Source organism: Rattus rattus, chromosome 6 (genome assembly GCF_011064425.1).
Source record: "Rattus rattus isolate New Zealand chromosome 6, Rrattus_CSIRO_v1, whole genome shotgun sequence".
NCBI lineage: Eukaryota > Metazoa > Chordata > Mammalia > Rodentia > Muridae > Rattus > Rattus rattus.
The window spans coordinates 77,054,531-77,072,392 of NC_046159.1; the positions used below are offsets into that span (position 1 = coordinate 77,054,531).

At 39.8% G+C, this 17,862-nt stretch overlaps 1 protein-coding gene across 1 annotated transcript in view; it reads right to left on the reverse strand.

Annotated features, from left to right (window-relative positions):
• Nucleotides 1-3,828, reverse strand: part of Il23r (interleukin 23 receptor) — an 87,412-nt gene extending 83,584 nt beyond the window's left edge. The window contains exons 1-2 of the mRNA XM_032907244.1: nucleotides 3,817-3,828; nucleotides 2,724-2,826 (exon numbers count right to left, since the gene is read on the reverse strand). Of these exons, the coding sequence (XP_032763135.1) occupies nucleotides 2,724-2,826; nucleotides 3,817-3,828 (115 nt within the window). The remainder of the gene's footprint in view (nucleotides 1-2,723; nucleotides 2,827-3,816) is intronic.
• Nucleotides 3,829-17,862: the final 14,034 nt, after the last annotated feature.

Here is a 17,862-nt window from a genome sequence, read left to right on the forward strand (position 1 = left end):
GTTTTTAGAATAGCAAAAGAAAACCGTCTCCAGTAGAACAGAACACAGACAATGATCTGAAAAGCTGTCTTCTCAAGCAGAACAGAGAGAGAGAGAGAGAGAGAGAGAGAGAGAGAGAGAGAGAGAGAGAGAGAGAGAGAGAGAGAGAGAAAATCTGGAAAGCCATCTTGGACCCATGATTTGACTTTGAGTCATTTGTTTTGCTGCTCCCAGACACCCTACTCTCAAGAACTCCTCTCCAGACTAAGGCTGGTCCTTGGGAACCAGAAACATGCTCTTGTAAACCCAGGATTCAAGAGACTGAGGGAAGAGGACCTCGAGTTGTAATCTTGTGCTACATAGATTATAAATTTTAAGCTAGCCTGGAATAGACAATAAAAAATGAGAGGGTGAGATGGCTACCAAGCCTGAGGACATGAGTTTGATCCTTGGAACCCACATGGTAAAAAGAGAGGGAGAGGAGCACATTGTTCTCTGATCTTTCCCTTGTGCCATGACTCACACTCTGTTCCACAAACAGATAAATCAATGTGAAAAAATACTTAAAAAGAAATAGACGGGCTGAAGAGATGGCTCAGTGGTTAAGAGCACTGACTGCTCTTCCAGAGGTCCTGAGTTCAAATCCCAGCAACCACATGGTGGCTCACAACCATCTGTAATGGGATCTGATGCCCTCTTCTTAAGTCAGCGACAGTGTACCCACATACATGAAAGAAATAAATAAATCTTTAGAAAAAAAAAAAAAGAAATAGACGTGTCAGGTCATGGTAGCATATGCTTATAATCCTAGCATTTGGGCAACTGAAGCAGGAGGGTAGAGATTTTAAAGTCAGTTTGTGTTACACAGCAAGTTCAAGGCTCATGTGCAAAATGTAACTTGGTCTTAGAAAAACAAGCAAAGGAAGAAGATGGGGATGAAAGAGGAAATGGACAGAGGAGGAAGGTACATGGGGGCAACCCTGAGTAGATCAGCATGAGTCAACTGTAAAGATGGCAGACAGATTTGTGAAGTACTCTTTCTCTTTTTAAAGGAAATACCTGGCTATTTTAAATAAGTTTGATAATTCAAATATAGACAAAACATAATTCCATGACTCATTGTGAAACCATTTTTAGAATATATAGAAAAGAATCAAAAGATTTGATCACATGTCCTGAGTTTTAGAAATGACTTTTCAGAACATAGTGAAGGCAAGTTGGTGATCAGGGAGAGGCAAACACAGATTATAAAAGAGTAAATCATGTTAACTTGTTACGTCTGTCTTTTGTTCTTTCTTTTTTAGATAGGGTCTCACTTTGCAGCCTATGCTGGCTTTGAACTCACTTCCATTCTAGTGCCTCAGTCTCCTGCATGATGATAATATATACATGAACTACCTTGGCCAGCTAACTGAATTTCTTATATACAGTTATTAGATGGGTTAGAAGTGTTTAACTCATTGTTGAAATGTGCAGTGCACTTTGAAAACATACTTGTAAAGCTTTTTGCTTATTTAAGGATTAATTTTCTGGCAGAATAGTTTTGCTCTTTGTACCAGGCTGTCCTCAACCTCATTCTGAAACCCACTCTAGCCTCAAATTTGCAGCAGTTCTCTTATCTTGGCCTCTTGAGAGTCAGGATTAAAATGTGTGCCTCTGCACTTGGCCAGTAAAGCTATTGAAATGTATTAATACCATCCTAGCAAAAACTTGGACAGATGTCACTTGTATTCTATTAAAATAGTCATTGCAGAGTGAACAATAGTTCTAGACACTGTCTAACACCATGTCCTATCACAGTCTAGACACTGTCTAATACCATGTCTTACTTCACTTCATATGTACTCATCATTTGGATGCATAAACAGTCAAGCAAATGGCATCTTTTCTCCTAAACCTTGCGGAGAAGCTGTTAATCTGACTCTGAAGTGTTCAGTTATTTCGCTGAAAGGTTTTACATCTACATCTATAGCTCCAACATAATTGTGTCCCTGCCTAGAGATGAGCATTATAGTCAATATGATCCCAAGAAAGAATGACTTACAAATTTGTGAAGCATTTCACATTTAACTACAGCAGCAGCAGCAGCAGCAAAAAGGAAAAAGGGAAGAAAGAGAAAGAAAGAAAGTAAACACGTTTGTCACTATTTTGAATCACCTAGTCTGAAAAATGTCACTGACTCTTCAGAACTCTGTGTTGATACTATCTGTCTTCAGTTATCTTTACCCTTGCCCAGGAGACAGCTGCTCCCAACCATACCCGTCCTTGAACTTCTGCGGTGTCAAAGAAACTTGTTTTACTGAAGGTTTTGTGAGTTATAAGACAGAAATAACAACAGCAAAACAATGGCGTTTAACAGGGACTGAAAGCTAATCGAGAGCTTGTTGTAATCATCAATGAGTAATTCTCAGAACTGAAGTAAATGCAAGTTTTGGCTGAGTTACTTAACAGTTATGATAATCCCAAAATAGAACATTTCAACTCAAGATTGTGTCCTTTGTGGAAACATTCATGTATGACAGAAGAGTGCCCATTTGGGTATCTGGGGGGGGGCGGAGGGGGAGAACAACCTGCATTTGAAAGGAAGTTGGATTATTTTTAGTTTGTTCCATTCCATATTAAATTTTCTCAGTTTAATAACTTTTGTATTTTCCAGATATTATGATATAATGGCTTGAAAATGATAATAATTCAATGTTCTATTTGTTAAATAAAAATTTAGGCAGATATATAAAATACCATACCTCCATGACACCATCTGAAGAGCACATAAAGGGCTATTACCACGTGCAACTGAAGTGCGATGTGACTCATGTCCCAAATGTAGTAGAAACCTCTCATTTCTCTCTGGAAAAAGATGAAAAATGTTTATATTTATATTGTAACATTTTGCAGAGATAATGAACATTACCTTTCTCATAATTATTTTCTTTAATGGGATCCTTTCATTCAGAAGAACAGAAACAGGGCAGATAGAGGCCACATTCTCTAAGGAAGTTCATCAAAAGGCAGTTAAACAGAGCATAAAGGTAGAATGTCTGCCTTCCAGCCTCACTGCAGATTAACCTAGGAGGTCACTAGACCCCTGTTAAAATGCAGTTCCTCCTGTTCTATTGTCATTCATCAGGCAGTTCCTTTCCCTGCTATAACTTCAGTTAATGTCTGACTGGTTCACACCCATCATGATCTGGAAGACCAGTTTTTGATGAACAAAAGTTGGGAAAAGCAGAACATTTCAGACTTCCTAAAGATAAGTGGGTAGAAAGTGAGGAAAACTGGTATAAGGCAAAGACATGTACTATGAAAAGTCAAACCTACAGGGAGCCCTTTTATCTCTAGGCCTCAGAAGAGACACGCGATGGAAATACTGTCGACACTCTCCCCAGCTTACACTGGGAGCCTTGCTTTCCATTCATCAGTCTAGTTGTAGAATAAGTCAGTTACTCAATAATAGTTATTATTATTATTACTTTGGTCAACTTAGTTAAGCCCCGTTTTCATATTAAAGAACTTCAAAACATAATTCATGGCTCATCAAATATCATAAACCACACGATTATACTTTTGTGGCTTATGAATATGGAGAACTCTTTCTTAATTTGTGACAACATATTTCTCTGTAAGAGGTTGTAGAATTGCTTCACCAGAAGTTGACTGCTCACCAGAGAGGTGAGCATCAAAAGAGGTATGATGGCTGGCAGTCCGAGAGACTCATCGTTCATCAGTAGCATTACATGAGAAAATCACAGAAATCATAAAAGAAAGCAATTTGGCCTGCTTATTTCCAAAGAAAAGCACAGCCGTCTCCAAGTATTTCAGGAATTAGGGTCTCCTTACCTCTCTTCTCATTTCTTTGCATTACTTTCTCTCTTCAGAATCAAGCAGCTGCCCTCCTGGCTGTGCTTCTTTCCCACTGCCTGCCTGTCAGCATTTGCTTCAGACTTTTTACCTATGAGGCAAGTGGAAATGTCAGCAGAGCCCTGACCTACATTTCCATTTCTTGAAGAGGAACTCTGTGTCCATTTCATAATGACTAGTTGTCATGTCACTGTTTGGAAAAACCCAGGTTACTGAAAGTGAACTGTCTCGTCAATGCTTTTTTTTTTTTTCTTCTTGACTTAATTGAAAATAGTGTCTTATGCAAAAAGTCAAATAGCTCAATGAAGGTCACTCACGTTTTTAATTTCTGCATGTTTGACTTCAAGGTCTGCCTGGTCTACAGGAGTTCTAGGCCAGTGTGTGGTTTGATTATGTTTGGCCCATGGGGAGTGGCACCCTTAGGAAGTATGGCCTTGTTGGAATAAGTGTGGCCTTGTTGGAGGAAGTGTTTCACTGCATAGGCGGGCTTTGAGGATTCTATTGTTCAAGCTCCAACCAGAACAGAAAAGAGTCTCTTCCTGTCTGCCTTCGAATCAGAATGTAGACCTTTCAGCTCCTCTAGCACCATGTCTGCCTGCAGGCTGTCATGCTTTCTGCCATGATGATAATAGAATGAATCATTGAAACTGTAAGCCAGCCCAGTGAAATGTTGTTCTCTTTAAGAGTCGCCTTAGTCATGGTGTCTCTTCACATCAATGAAACCCTAACTAAGACAGCCAGCTAGGGCTACATAGTGAGATCTGGTAGCCACACAAAAACATTTTAAAAAAGAAAATGTTAGTCTATGCAGAAGGTGATTTTTGTACCTGCAACATACACTGAAGTAAGAGAGAAAATAGCGAGTGCTAAAGGAGCATCAGAGAGAAACCTTCTACTCCCTCCAGCTCCTCTGGAGGTCATGGTAACCTGAGGTAACTAAGGAGGCAGTAGCACCACTCTCTCTGGTCAGCCCTACACTGAGGCTTAACTCACTGTGCTTTTCCAGCCAGAAGTGAAAGGTTCTCCATGTGAGTGTTCCTTCTCTTCCTTGAGGACTAATGGTGGGTGAAGAACAACAAATTTTAGCTTGCAAAAATCCCTTACAAAGAAAAATAGACTTGAGCAAGAATCATCAGTTGGGGACAGAGGGATGGCTCAGTGGGCACTGACTGCTTTTCCAGAGGTCCTGATTTCAATTCCCAGCAATCACATGGTGGCTCATGGACATCTGCAATGGGATCTGATGCCCTCTTCTGGTGTGTCTGAAGACAGCTACAGTATAGTCCTATACATAAAATAAATATATCTTTTAATGAAATCATCAGTTTAGAGCTGAGGAGATGGTTTAGTAGGTAAAATGCTTGCCATGACTCCATTTACAGCTCATTATTTGATATGTATAATTATATTTATTAAGAAATGTTACTTTAAATCTCAATGTCTGGGAGGCTGAGAATTTCTGTTTCAAGGACAGTTGGGCTACAACATGTTTAAATATAGTGTGGGGAAAAAGACCCTGTCTCAAAAGTAAAAGAAACCTTGTGTCTAGAAATGTGGTTTAGTTGTTAATAGTGCTTGCTGAGGACCCAGAGGACCCATGTTCAGTTTCTAGTGCCACACAGTGTGTGAACACTTAAAACGCTGCTGTACTCAGACTCATTCTAGGCAATGAAATTGTGATTTTCGTGGGAAAATGTGGCCATTGAGATTTTTACAAAAGCCTCACAGGAAAATATGAATGTATTATGAATGCATTGCATCCTTGAAAACCAAGCAGAAGAAATAACTATTATTCAGGATTTAATGATTAGTTACAGTCTTACACATTTTACTTCTGGAGAACCACAAGTGCAAGTGATGGTGTCTAAGGATCTTCAAGTCACTTCTCCAAGGTGAGGGAATAGTGAACTTCAACTGGAAAGTATGTCAGTGGAGGGGGAGCATGATGGCTCATGCCTGTCATTCTAGCTGTTAGACGTCTGATGCAGGAGGATCATGAGTTTGAGGCCAGCCTGAGATATATACCAACGTTGTTCCTGTCCCTTCCACCCTACTCAAAACAAAAACAAAACAAAACAAAACCTGTCAAGTCACCAGCAGCCTGAAATCAGTGTTGTATTCCTGGATAAATAGAGAAGAGAGAGAGAGAGAGAGAGAGAGAGAGAGAGAGAGAGAGCAAATATTGCTAAGAAATGGCATTATCCAATGGCATTTTAGAAGATGATATGGATGACTATATAAAGAACTGATTAAAGATGAAGTGACCTTTCATGGAGGCTGGGCTACTGAGATTCAACTTTGGCCAGAAGAATAAAATCAGTCAGAATTCAGAGAGTTATGTGGAAATGTGCAGGAATGGGTGAAAATATCCAGTTTCCCTGAGCAGAATCAACATATTGTTATTACCAGGCTACAGAAAGTTGTTTGGGCTGCTAGAGTCTCACGGATATTCTTTTCTTGTTCATGCTGACTTTGAACTAGGTTTCATGGTGCAAGCATCCCTCTTTCAACTGATCTTTCTGCTACCCCACCATCATCCAGGGGTAAGCATTCAGCACCAACTTTTTCCTTTACCAATGCTGTACAGCTCACTGTCTGAATCTGGCCTACTTTCAACACTGGAAATTCTGAATTGTTAAGAAGCATGCAGACTAAGTGACACAGATATTTTTTAAGAAGGAAACAAACTATTTTTGATTAACTTATACAAAATATTGAAGCAGGGTTAGGAGTGCTTACCCAGCATATGCAGGCTCTGGGTTCATTGCTAGCAGCTCAAAATTTCTTTGAGTTAACCTTCCCTAATTTTATGGCTTATTTATAAATTTTAATTAACCCAGAGTATTTTTCCTTATCCTTCAAGTAAGTGAGGAGCTATCTTATCATATTTGTTATTGTAACACTGAAGATTTTCTGAGGAGAAAGAGCTATAAATTGGCTTATTGGAAAGATAATATCATTCTGTACTGACTGGTTTTATGTGTCAATTTGACACAAGCTGAAGTTATCACAGAGTAAGGAACCTCAGTTGAGGAAATACCTCCATGAGTCCCAGCTGTAAGACATTTTCTCAACTAGTGCGGGAGGACCCAGCCCATTGAGGGTGGTGCTGTCCTTGGACAGGTAGTCTTGTGTTCTATAAGAGATCAAGCTGAGCAAGCCAGTGGAAGCAAACCAGTAAGAAACACCCCTCCATGGCCTCTGCATCAGTTTTGTCTTCCTTACCTGCTTGAGTTTCAGTCCTGACTTCCTTTGGTGATGAACAGCAATGTGGAAGTGTAAGCTGAATAAATCCTTTCCTCCTCAACTTGCTTCTTGGTCATGATGTTTGTGCAGGAATAGAAACCCTGACTAAGACACACTCCCAAGAAGTGGCTCATGGGTCAGCTTCAGACACCTGAGTTGTGCTTAGCTCTGTTAGAGGAAAACGAACACAAGATTCACTCACCCCATTTCCTGTGAGATGTGCACTAAAGGTCCACTTTACTTGAATGCCCAAGACATTTAAGCACTTTAAGATACAGAGATGAACTAAATTTACTAGTGGGAAATATAAAATTGTACAACTGTTTTCAACTTTAAGCAGACTCTTCTAAATTTTTATATAAAAATCAGAAAGTGTGCTCCTTGGTATTTACCCAAAAAGGATAAAAACAAGAAGCACACAGGATCCAGACTATGGGACTATGGGAATTTGTGATATTATTCATATTTACTCAAACTTGGACAAGACCAGTATTTCTTTAATGTGAATGAATAAATTATGGTACATACCCATGATAGAATATTATTCAGTGATGAAAAAAAAACTGTTGTGTCATCGAATGTCAGGGCAGAAGATTAAATAAATGCTGCTAGGTGAAAGAGGGCAGTTTCTTTCTTTCTTTCTTTCTTTCTTTCTTTCTTTCTTTCTACATAGTATTTTTTTAAAGACTTATTTATTTTATTTATATGAGTACACTGTAGCTGTCTTCAGACACACCAGAAGAGGGCACTGAATCCCATTACAGATGGTTGTGGGCCACCATGTGGCTGCTGGGATTTGAACTCAGGACCTCTGGAAGAGCAGTCAGTGCTCTTAACCACTGAGCCATCTCTCCAGTCCAAGAAGCCAGTTTCAAAGTTTTGTATAATTTCCTACTGCATGATGATACAGAATATAAAAAAAAAAATAGAGAACTGAAAAATAAATAAAACAAACACTGAAAAATATTCACAGTGGTTATCAGTGGTTAAGTTGAGGGAAGAAAGGATGAATAAGTTAAGCAGAGGATTTGTTAATTAAAATTATCTATTATCTATCTATCTATCTATCTATTTATCTATCTATCTATCATCTATCCATCCATCCACATCCAAATGATGCTCCCCCTCCCAGTTCCTCCCTCACAGCATCCATCCCCCAGCCCCTCCTCTTCTCCTTTGATAGGTTGGGGTCCTCCTGGGTATCCCCGATCCTGTCACATCAAATCCCTGTCAGATTAGGAGCATCTTCTTCCCCTTAGACAAAACAAGGCAGCCATAAAGACTGAGCTGCCCGTCTGTTCTGTATGTACCTGGGGCTTCTTTCCAGCCCTGTGTGTTCTTTGGTTGGTGGCTCAGACTCTGGGAGCTCCCAGGGTCCAGGTTTTTGAGTTTGGTGGTCTTTCTGTGGGGTTCATATCTACTTCAGGGCATTCAATCCTTCCCCCAGCTCTTCCATAAGTGTCCCCAAACTCCATCCAATGTTTGGCTGTGGTATCTACATCTGTTTCAGTCAGCTGCTGGGTGAAGCCTCTCAGAAGCCTCAGAAAACAGTTATTCTAGGTTCCTGTGTGCAAGCTAACAGAGTATCCTTATGTCAGGGATTGGTGCTGGCCCACGGGATAGGTTTTGAGTTGGGCCGGTTCTTGATTGCCTTTTCCTATGGTCTCTAAGCAGAGGATTTTTAAGTGAAACTACACTGAATAACACTCCAATAATGATATATCATTCTACATTTCTTTAAACCAAAGAGAATGCACATCACCTTATCATCAACCAGGACCCTGTATGATAATGACGTGTCTCTGTAGTCTTATCAATTCTAATAAATGTGTCTCTCTGATAAAGGTGTGGAAACATTGTGCATGAGAAATCTATGTAATGTTTTCTATAAAACAGCATGCTCTAAGAGTAATACTAAAATAAAAACAACAAACCAGGAATTATAGGGGAAAGCAGGCTTAGCCCAGGCAGTGACACGCATAGGTGCTGGGGAGCAGGTGAAATTAATTGGGGGCAATTTTGGAGTTTGATATCCCTAAGCATGAGGTCATCAGGTAGATTAGTTTGCTTGGAGGTTCAGTGCTGTAGACTCCATGAACTCTGAAGCTCAAGCAGACATCCTGCTATCTATAGAGCCATCCCTCCAAATGAGTGATTAATGCTTAGTGGATTTTGAAAGTACATCAGGTCAGCCTAAGGAGATTTCCGTGCTCTGGCTTCTTTCCTTTGCACCTATTGCACTTGGAAGACACCTCAGCTAGAATATCAGCCATCATCTCCAGTATGTTCTAGGCCATGTCCAGAGACTGGGAGAATATATCCCTCCCATGGACTGCAGAACTAAATGTGGCCAGCAGAGGCCACTGTTGTGCAAACAAAATAAACTACTGGACCAAAGGCAGTTCTTGAAGACATCAAAGACTTGCTATAGGGTAACTCTGGCCTGTATCTCCAGTACTCTGGAAGCTGAGGTAGAAGGATTTCTGTAAGTTCAAAGTCAGTTTGATCCACAAAGTGGACATTATATCAGCATAATAACACCAACAAAAGAGTCCAGAAGTTCAATGATTAACCTCATCTCTTATCTCTCTGTATTAGGGACAGTTTTTAGTTCTCTTCCTTCCCTACATCTGTGTCCTTCCTCTTCCTCTCCTGACATTTTGATGCAAGTTATCTTGTGAGCTTATCTGTATAGGCCAAGGCTCTCCTTTGAACTACTGATTCTATTGAACTATTGAGCCTGGGGCTCCACGCTCAGCTAGCTTCTGACTTCTTTCTTTTTCTCTTCTTCTTTCTCTCCTCTCTCTCTCTCTCTCTCTCTCTCTCTCTCTCTCTCTCTCTTTTCTTTTTCTTTCTTTCTTAGTTTCTGATTTCTAAAGGCCCAGAAGAAAGCTGCTCCAACACTTTGGCTGTCTTCCTTTTTTCTTTCCTTCCTTTTACCTCCCTTCAGAACCTCCTTCCTTTTATTTTCTCTCTCTCATTGTGTGCTTACTTTTTCTTTTTACTGTGCTTTTAGAAGTTTTTGTGCTTATACATTTTATTATTTATTTATTTACATTCCAAATACTGCCCCCCTCCAAAAGAACCTCCCCTATCCGTCCTCCCTTTCTCCTCTGAGAGGTTGGGGCCCCTGAAGTATCCCCACCCCCAGGTGTAGCAGACCTCTGCAGGGTTAGGTTTGTGTTTATACTTTTAAAAGAATTTTTATCTTTCAATTTTATTCCCCTTAATACATTTGTATTACTATTTTTAGTTTTTTAAAAAAAATTGTTGCCCTTCAAGTTCCCCTTTTGTTTTTTTTTTAAAATTTCCTATCTTCCCAACAATTGTTTGTTTGTTAATTTGTTGTGTAAGAGAATACATGATGGAGACAGAATTTGTGTGCCAGGTCAGAGGACAATGTTAATGTAAAGCGAAAAGCTACTGGTCCAAAACATACAGGAAATCCAGGACTAAATGAGAAGATCAAACCTAAGGATAATAGGTATAGAAGAGAGTGAAGACTCCCAGCTCAAAGGACCAGTAAATATCTTCAACAAAATCATAGAAGAAAACTTCCCTAACCTAAAAAAAGAGATACCCATAGGCATACAAGAAGCCTACAGAACTCCAAATAGATTGACCAGAAAAGAAACACCTCCCAATACATAATAGTCAAACACCAAACGAAATAAAAGAAAGAATATTAAAAGCAGTAAGGAAAAGGTCAAGTAACATATAAAGGCAGACCTATCAGAATCACACCAGACTTTCTGCTCAGAAACCATGGTACGTCAGAAGATCCTGGACTGGCAACAAAAACAAAGAGAAGAAAAACCTCAATTAACAGCACACAAACAAATAACCTCACATCCAAATATGAATACAACAGGAAGCAATAATCACTATTCCTTAATATCTCTCAACATCAATGGCCTCAACTCCCCAATAAAAAGACATAGATTAACAAACTGGATACGCAACGAGGACCCTGCATTCTGCTGCCTACAGGAAACACACCTCAGAGACAAAGACAGACACTACCTCAGAGTGAAAGGCTTGGAAACAACTTTCCAAGCAAATGGTCAGAAGAAGCAAGCTGAGTAGCCATTCTAATATCAAATAAAATCAATTTTCAACTAAAAGTCATCAAAAAAAGATAAGGAAGGACACTTTATATTCATCAAAGGAAAAAATCCACCAAGATGAACTCTCAATCCTAAATATCTATGCCCCAAATACAAGGGCACCTACATAATGTAAAAGAAACCTTACTAAAGCTCAAAACACACATTGCACCTCACACAATAATAGTAGGAGATTTCAACACCCCACTCTCATCAATGGACAGATCATGGAAACAGAAATTAAACAGAGACGAGACAGACTAAGAGAAGTCATGAGCCAAATGGACTTAACGGATATTTATAGAACATTCTATCCTAAAGCAAAAGGATATACCTTCTTCTCAGCTCCTCACGGTACTTTCTCCAAAATTGACCATATAATTGGTCAAAAAAAAAACGGGCCTCAACAGGTACAGAAAGATAGAAATAATCCCATGCGTGCTATCAGACCACCACGGCCTAAAACTGGTCTTCAATAACAATACGGGAAGAATGCCCACATATACGGAAATTGAACAATGCTCTACCAATGATAACCTGGTCAAGGAAGAAATAAAGAAAGAAATTAAAAACTTTTTAGAATTTAATGAAAATGAAGGTACAACATACCCAAACTTATGGGACACAATGAAAGCTGTGCTAAGAGGAAAACTCATAGCGCTGAGTGCCTGCAGAAAGAAACAGGAAAGAGCATATGTCAGCAGCTTGACAGCACACCTAAAAGCTCTAGAACAAAAAGAAGCAAATACACCCAGGAGGAGTAGAAGGCAGGAAATAATCAAACTCAGAGCTGAAATCAACCAAGTAGAAACAAAAGGACCATAGAAAGAATCAACAGAACCAAAAGTTGGTTCTTTGAGAAAATCAACAAGATAGATAAACCCTTAGCCAGATTAACGAGAGGACACAGAGAGTGTCCAAATTAACAAAATCAGAAATGAAAAGGGAGACATAACTACAGATTCAGAGGAAATTCAAAAAATCATCAGATCTTACTATAAAAGCCTATATTCAACAAAACTTGAAAATCTGCAGGAAATGGACAATTTCCTAGACAGATACCAGGTACCGAAGTTAAATCAGGAACAGATAAACCAGTTAAACAACCCCATAACTCCTAAGGAATTAGAAGAAGTCATTAAAGGTCTCCCAACCAAAAAGAGCCCAGGTCCAGACGGGTTTAGTGCAGAATTTATCAGACCTTCATAGAAGACCTCATACCAATATTATCCAAACTATTCCACAAAATTGAAACAGATGGAGCACTACCGAATTCCTTCTATGAAGCCACACCATTTTATACCTAAACCACAAAGACCCAACAAAGAAAGAGAACTTCAGACCAATTTCCCTTATGAACATCGATGCAAAATACTCAACAAAATTCTGGCAAACCAATCCAAGAGCACATCAAAACAATCATCCACCATGATCAAGTAGGCTTCATCCCAGGCATGCAGGGATGGTTTAATATACGGAAAACCATCAACGTGATCCATTATATAAACAAACTGAAAGAACAAAACCACATGATCATTTCATTAGATGCTGAGAAAGCATTTGACAAAATTCAACACCCTTCATGATAAAAGTCCTGAAAGAATAGGAATTCAAGGCCCATACCTAAACATAGTAAAAGCTATATACAGCAAAACCAGTTGCTAACATTAAACTAAATGGAGAGAAACTTGAAGCAATCCCACTAAAATCAGGGACTAGACAAGGCTGCCCACTCTCTCCCTACTTATTCAATATAGTTCTTGGAAGTTCTAGCCAGAGCAATCAGACAACAAAAGGAGGTCAAGGGATACAGATCGAAAAGAAGAAGTCAAAATATCACTATTTGCAGATGATATGATAGTATATTTAAGATCCCAAAAGTTCCACCAGAGAACTACTAAAGCTGATAAACAACTTCAGCAAAGTGGCTGGGTATAAAATTAACTCAAATAAATCAGTAGCCTTCCTCTACAAAAAGAGAAACAAGCCGAGAAAGAAATTAGGGAAATGACACCTTCATAATAGACCCAAATAATATAAAGTACCTGTGTGACTTTAACCAAGCAAGTAAAAGATCTGTACAATAAGAACTTCAAGACACTGAAGAAAGAAATTGAAGAAGACCTCAGAAGATGGAAAGATCTCCCATGCTCATGGATTGGCAGGATTAATATAGTAAAATGGCCATTTTACCAAAAGCGATCTACAGATTCAATGCAATCCCCATCAAAAATACCAATCCAATTCTTCAAAGAGTTAGACAGAACAATTTGCAAATTCATCTGAATAACAAAAAACCCAGGATAGCTAAACTATCCTCAACAATAAAAGGACTTCAGGGGAATCACTATCCCAGAACTCAAGCAGTATTACAGAGCAATAGTGATAAAAACTGCATGGTATTGGTACAGAGACAGACAGATAGACCAATGGAACAGAATTGAAGACCCAGAAATGAACCCACACACCTATGGTCACTTGATTTTTGACAAAGGAGCCAAAACCATCCAATGGAAAAAAGATAGCATTTTCAGCAAATGGTGCTGGTTCAACTGGAGGTCAACATGTAGAAGAATGCAGATCGATCCATGCTTATCACCCTGTACAAAGCTTAAGTCCAAGTGGATCAAGGACCTCCACATCAAACCAGATACACTCAAACTAATAGAAGAAAAACTAGGGAAGCATTTGGAACACATGGGCACTGGAAAAAATTTCCTGAACAAAACACCAATGGCTTATGCTCTAAGATCAAGAATCGACAAATGGGATCTCATAAAACTGCAAAGCTTCTGTAAGGCAAAGGACACTGTGGTTAGGACAAAACGGCAACCAACAGATTGGGAAAAGATCTTTACCAATCCTACAACAGATAGAGGCCTTATATCCAAAATATACAAAGAACTCAAGAAGTTAGACCGCAGGGAGACAAATAACCCTATTAAAAAATGGGGTTCAGAGCTAAACAAAGAATTCACAGCTGAGGAATGCCGAATGGCTGAGAAACACCTAAAGAAATGTTCAACATCTTTAGTCATAAGGGAAATGCAAATCAAAACAACCCTGAGATTTCACCTCACACCAGTGAGAATGGCTAAGATCAAAAACTCAGGTGACAGCAAATGCTGGCGAGGATGTGGAGAAAGGGAACACCTCCATTGTTGGGGGATTGCAGACTGCTACAACCATTCTGGAAATCAGTCTGAGGTTCCTCAGAAAATTGGACATTGAACTGCCTGAGGATCCAGCTATACCTCTCCTGGGCATATACCCAAAAGATGCCCCAACATATAAAAAAGACACGTGCTCCACTATGTTCATCGCAGCCTCAACAGAGGAATGATACAGAAAATGTGGGTACATCTACACAAATGGAATATTACTCAGCTATCAAAAACAATGACTTTATGAAATTGTAGGCAAATGGTTGGAACTGAAAATATCATCCTGAGTGAGCTAACCTAATCACAGAAAGACATACATGGTATGCACTCATTGATAAGTGGCTATTAGCCCAAATGCTTGAATTACCCAGATGCCTAGAACAAATGAAACTCAAGACGATGATCAAAATGAATGCATATCGCCTCCCTGAGAGACACAGCCAGAATAGCAAATACAGAGGCGATGCCAGCAGGAAACCACTGAATAAATAAAATATCAAAAAGCTCGAGACCCCATATGTACAGCAATGCAAAAAACAGAGCTCCTGTACCCAAAGACTCATCCCCTTCAGAATATTCCTATAAGAGCACCTGTATCTATGTAAGGATGCATTGGGAGGGAAGCAAGGGGGGAGGGCTGAGGAAACACCCAAGGAAGGGAGGGGGGGGGATGTTTGCCTGAAACCGAAAGGAACGTAAGATTGTTTATAATAATAAAAAAAAAAAAAAAAAAACAGCAGAGGCAAAGAAGTGGCTTCCATTTTGAGAGACACAGCCAGAATACAGGCAAAATTCTCCCACTGAACTGGAACCAGAGAAAGGGACTGAAAGACACTGAACCATTTTCCTTAACAACAGAGCTGACCTCTCTTTTTGGACTGGACTTTCTCAATTTATTTTTTTTTTTTTGTAGGAATAGTTTTACTTTGTCTACTGACTTTAAAAATTAATTCTATAAACTTTTATTATTTAAAAATTTTGCAAATATAATACGTATCACACACTACAATTAGCCAGACGTAAGCCTGAACATTTCAGTGACGTTTTAGGCTTAGAGTAGCCATTCTGAAGCTGTGGAGCCTCACATTGTATTCAACATTTTTTGCTAGTGAATATATTATATGCATATCCAGTGCCAAAGGATAAGAAAATATTTTTAATATTATTCAAATATTAGGAAGAATTAGAACTAGAAAAAATACAGTTCCTCTTCCTTTGATGTTTATTTAACCTCTCTCTCTCTCTCTCTCTCTCTCTCTCTCTCTCTCTCTCTCTCTCCCCCTCCCTCCCCCCTGAGATTCAAGGTCTGATCAGTTATTTGTTACTCTTAAAGATGTATTATTGACTGGGCTCAAACTTAGAGGTGAAAATATGATCAATAGACTTAATCATACAGAAGATGCAGAACAGTAAGGATGCAGAACAAATTTGAGAAAATACTACTCTTAAACACCAATGGGGAGGGGGAGGACTGTTCATGACATCTAAGAACTCTGCGATTTGATCAAGAAATCAAGCCTGAAGGCTGGAGAGATAGAACAGAGGCAAAGAGCCCATTTTGCTCTTGCAGAGAACCCAATGTCAGTCTCCGCATCCACACCAGAATGCTCACACTTTCCTGTTACCCTAACTCCAGAGGATCCCACTCCCTCTTATGGCCTCCAAGGACATCTGCATTCGTGTGCACACACGGAAACATCCATTTTAATGGCTAACTTTTGTTTTTAACTTGACTACTTTTGGAATTCACTAAAACCCAAGCAGCCTGGTGCACCTGTGAGGGATTATTTTTCTTGGTGGTATTATTTGAGGTGGAAAAAGCCACCTTGCATCTGGAATATTTGAGGTGAGAAGGTGCACCTTAAATCTAGACCATCCCGGGGTTGGGGATTTAGCTCAGTGGTAGAGCGCTTGCCTAGGTGGTTCGGGTCCCCAGCTCCAAAAAAGAACCAAAAAAAAAAAAAAAAAATCTAGACCATCCTTCTGGTGGCAGAACATGTAAAAGAATATGAAAGAAGGAAGCTCTTCTTTCTATCTGCTTGCCCTCACTCTCATTGCCAAACACATCTATCCTGACCTATTCCTTTGCTGTTGTTGGAACCTACTTCTTCAGGATTCTAACAAGGACTGACAGACAACTGGCAGCTCTCTAGGAACTCCCTGGGACTCCAGCATCAGACTGGGACGTCTCACACACCAGTCTTGTGGACTGAACAACTACTGAATTATTAGCCTTTCTATCAGGAGACAGCCAATGTAGAGCTTTTTTTTTTTTTTAAATCTTTATTAACTTGAGTATTTTTTATTTACATTTCGATTGTTATTCCCCTTCCCGGTTTCCGGGCCAACATCCCCCTAACCCCTCCACCTCCCCTGCGTTATGGGTGTTCCCCTCCCCATCCTCTCCCCATTACCACTCTCCCCACAACAATCCGGTTCACTGGGGGTTCAGTCTTCGCAGGACCAAGCGCTTCCCCTTCCACTGGTGTTCTTACTAGGTTATTCATTGCTACCTATGAGGTTGGAGCCCAGGGTCAGTCCATGTATAGTATTTGGGTAGTGGCTTAGTCCCTGGAAGCTCTGGTTGGTTGGCATTGTTGTTCATATGGGGTCTCGAGCCCCTTCAAGCTCTTCCAGTCCTTTCTGTGATTCCTTCAATGGGGGTCCCATTCTCAGTTCAGTGGTTTGCTGCTGGTATTTGCCTATGTATTTGCTGTATTCTGGCTGTGTCTCTCAGGAGAGATCTACATCCGGTTCCTGTCTGCCTGCACTTCTTTGCTTCATCCATCTTGTCTAATTGGGTGGCTGTATATGTATGGGCCACATGTGGGGCAGGTTCTGAATGGGTGTTCCTTCTGCGTCTGTTCTAAACTTTGCCTCCCTGTTCCCTGCCAAGGGTATTCTTGTTCCCCTTTTAAAGAAGGAGTGAAGCATTCGCATTTTGGTCATCCCTATTGAGTTTCATGTGATCTGTGCATATAGGGTAATTCAAGCATTTGGGCTAATAGCCACTTATCAATGAGTGCATACCATGTGTGTTTTTCTGTGATTGAGTTACCTCACTCAGGATGATATTTTCGAGTTCCATCCATTTGCCTATGAATTTCATAAAGTCATTGTTTTTGATAGCTGAGTAATATTCCATTGTGTAGATGTACCACATTTTCTGTATCCATTCCTCTGCTGAAGGGCATCTGGGTTCTTTCCATCTTCTGGCTATTATAAATAAGGCTGCTATGAACATAGTGGAGAATATGTCTTTTTTATATGTTGGGGCATCTTTTGGGTATATGCCCAAGAGAGGTATAGCTGGGTCCTGAGGTAGTTCAATGTCTTTTCTGAGGAACCTCCGGACTGATTTCCAGAATGGTTGTACCAGTCTGCAATCCCACCACATTGTAGAGCTTCTTGAACCGCAGCCTATACAATGTTCTAATAAATATAATAATATACTATATAGATGCACATTAGTTCACTCTATCAGTTCTGTTCCTTTGAGAGCCCTGGCT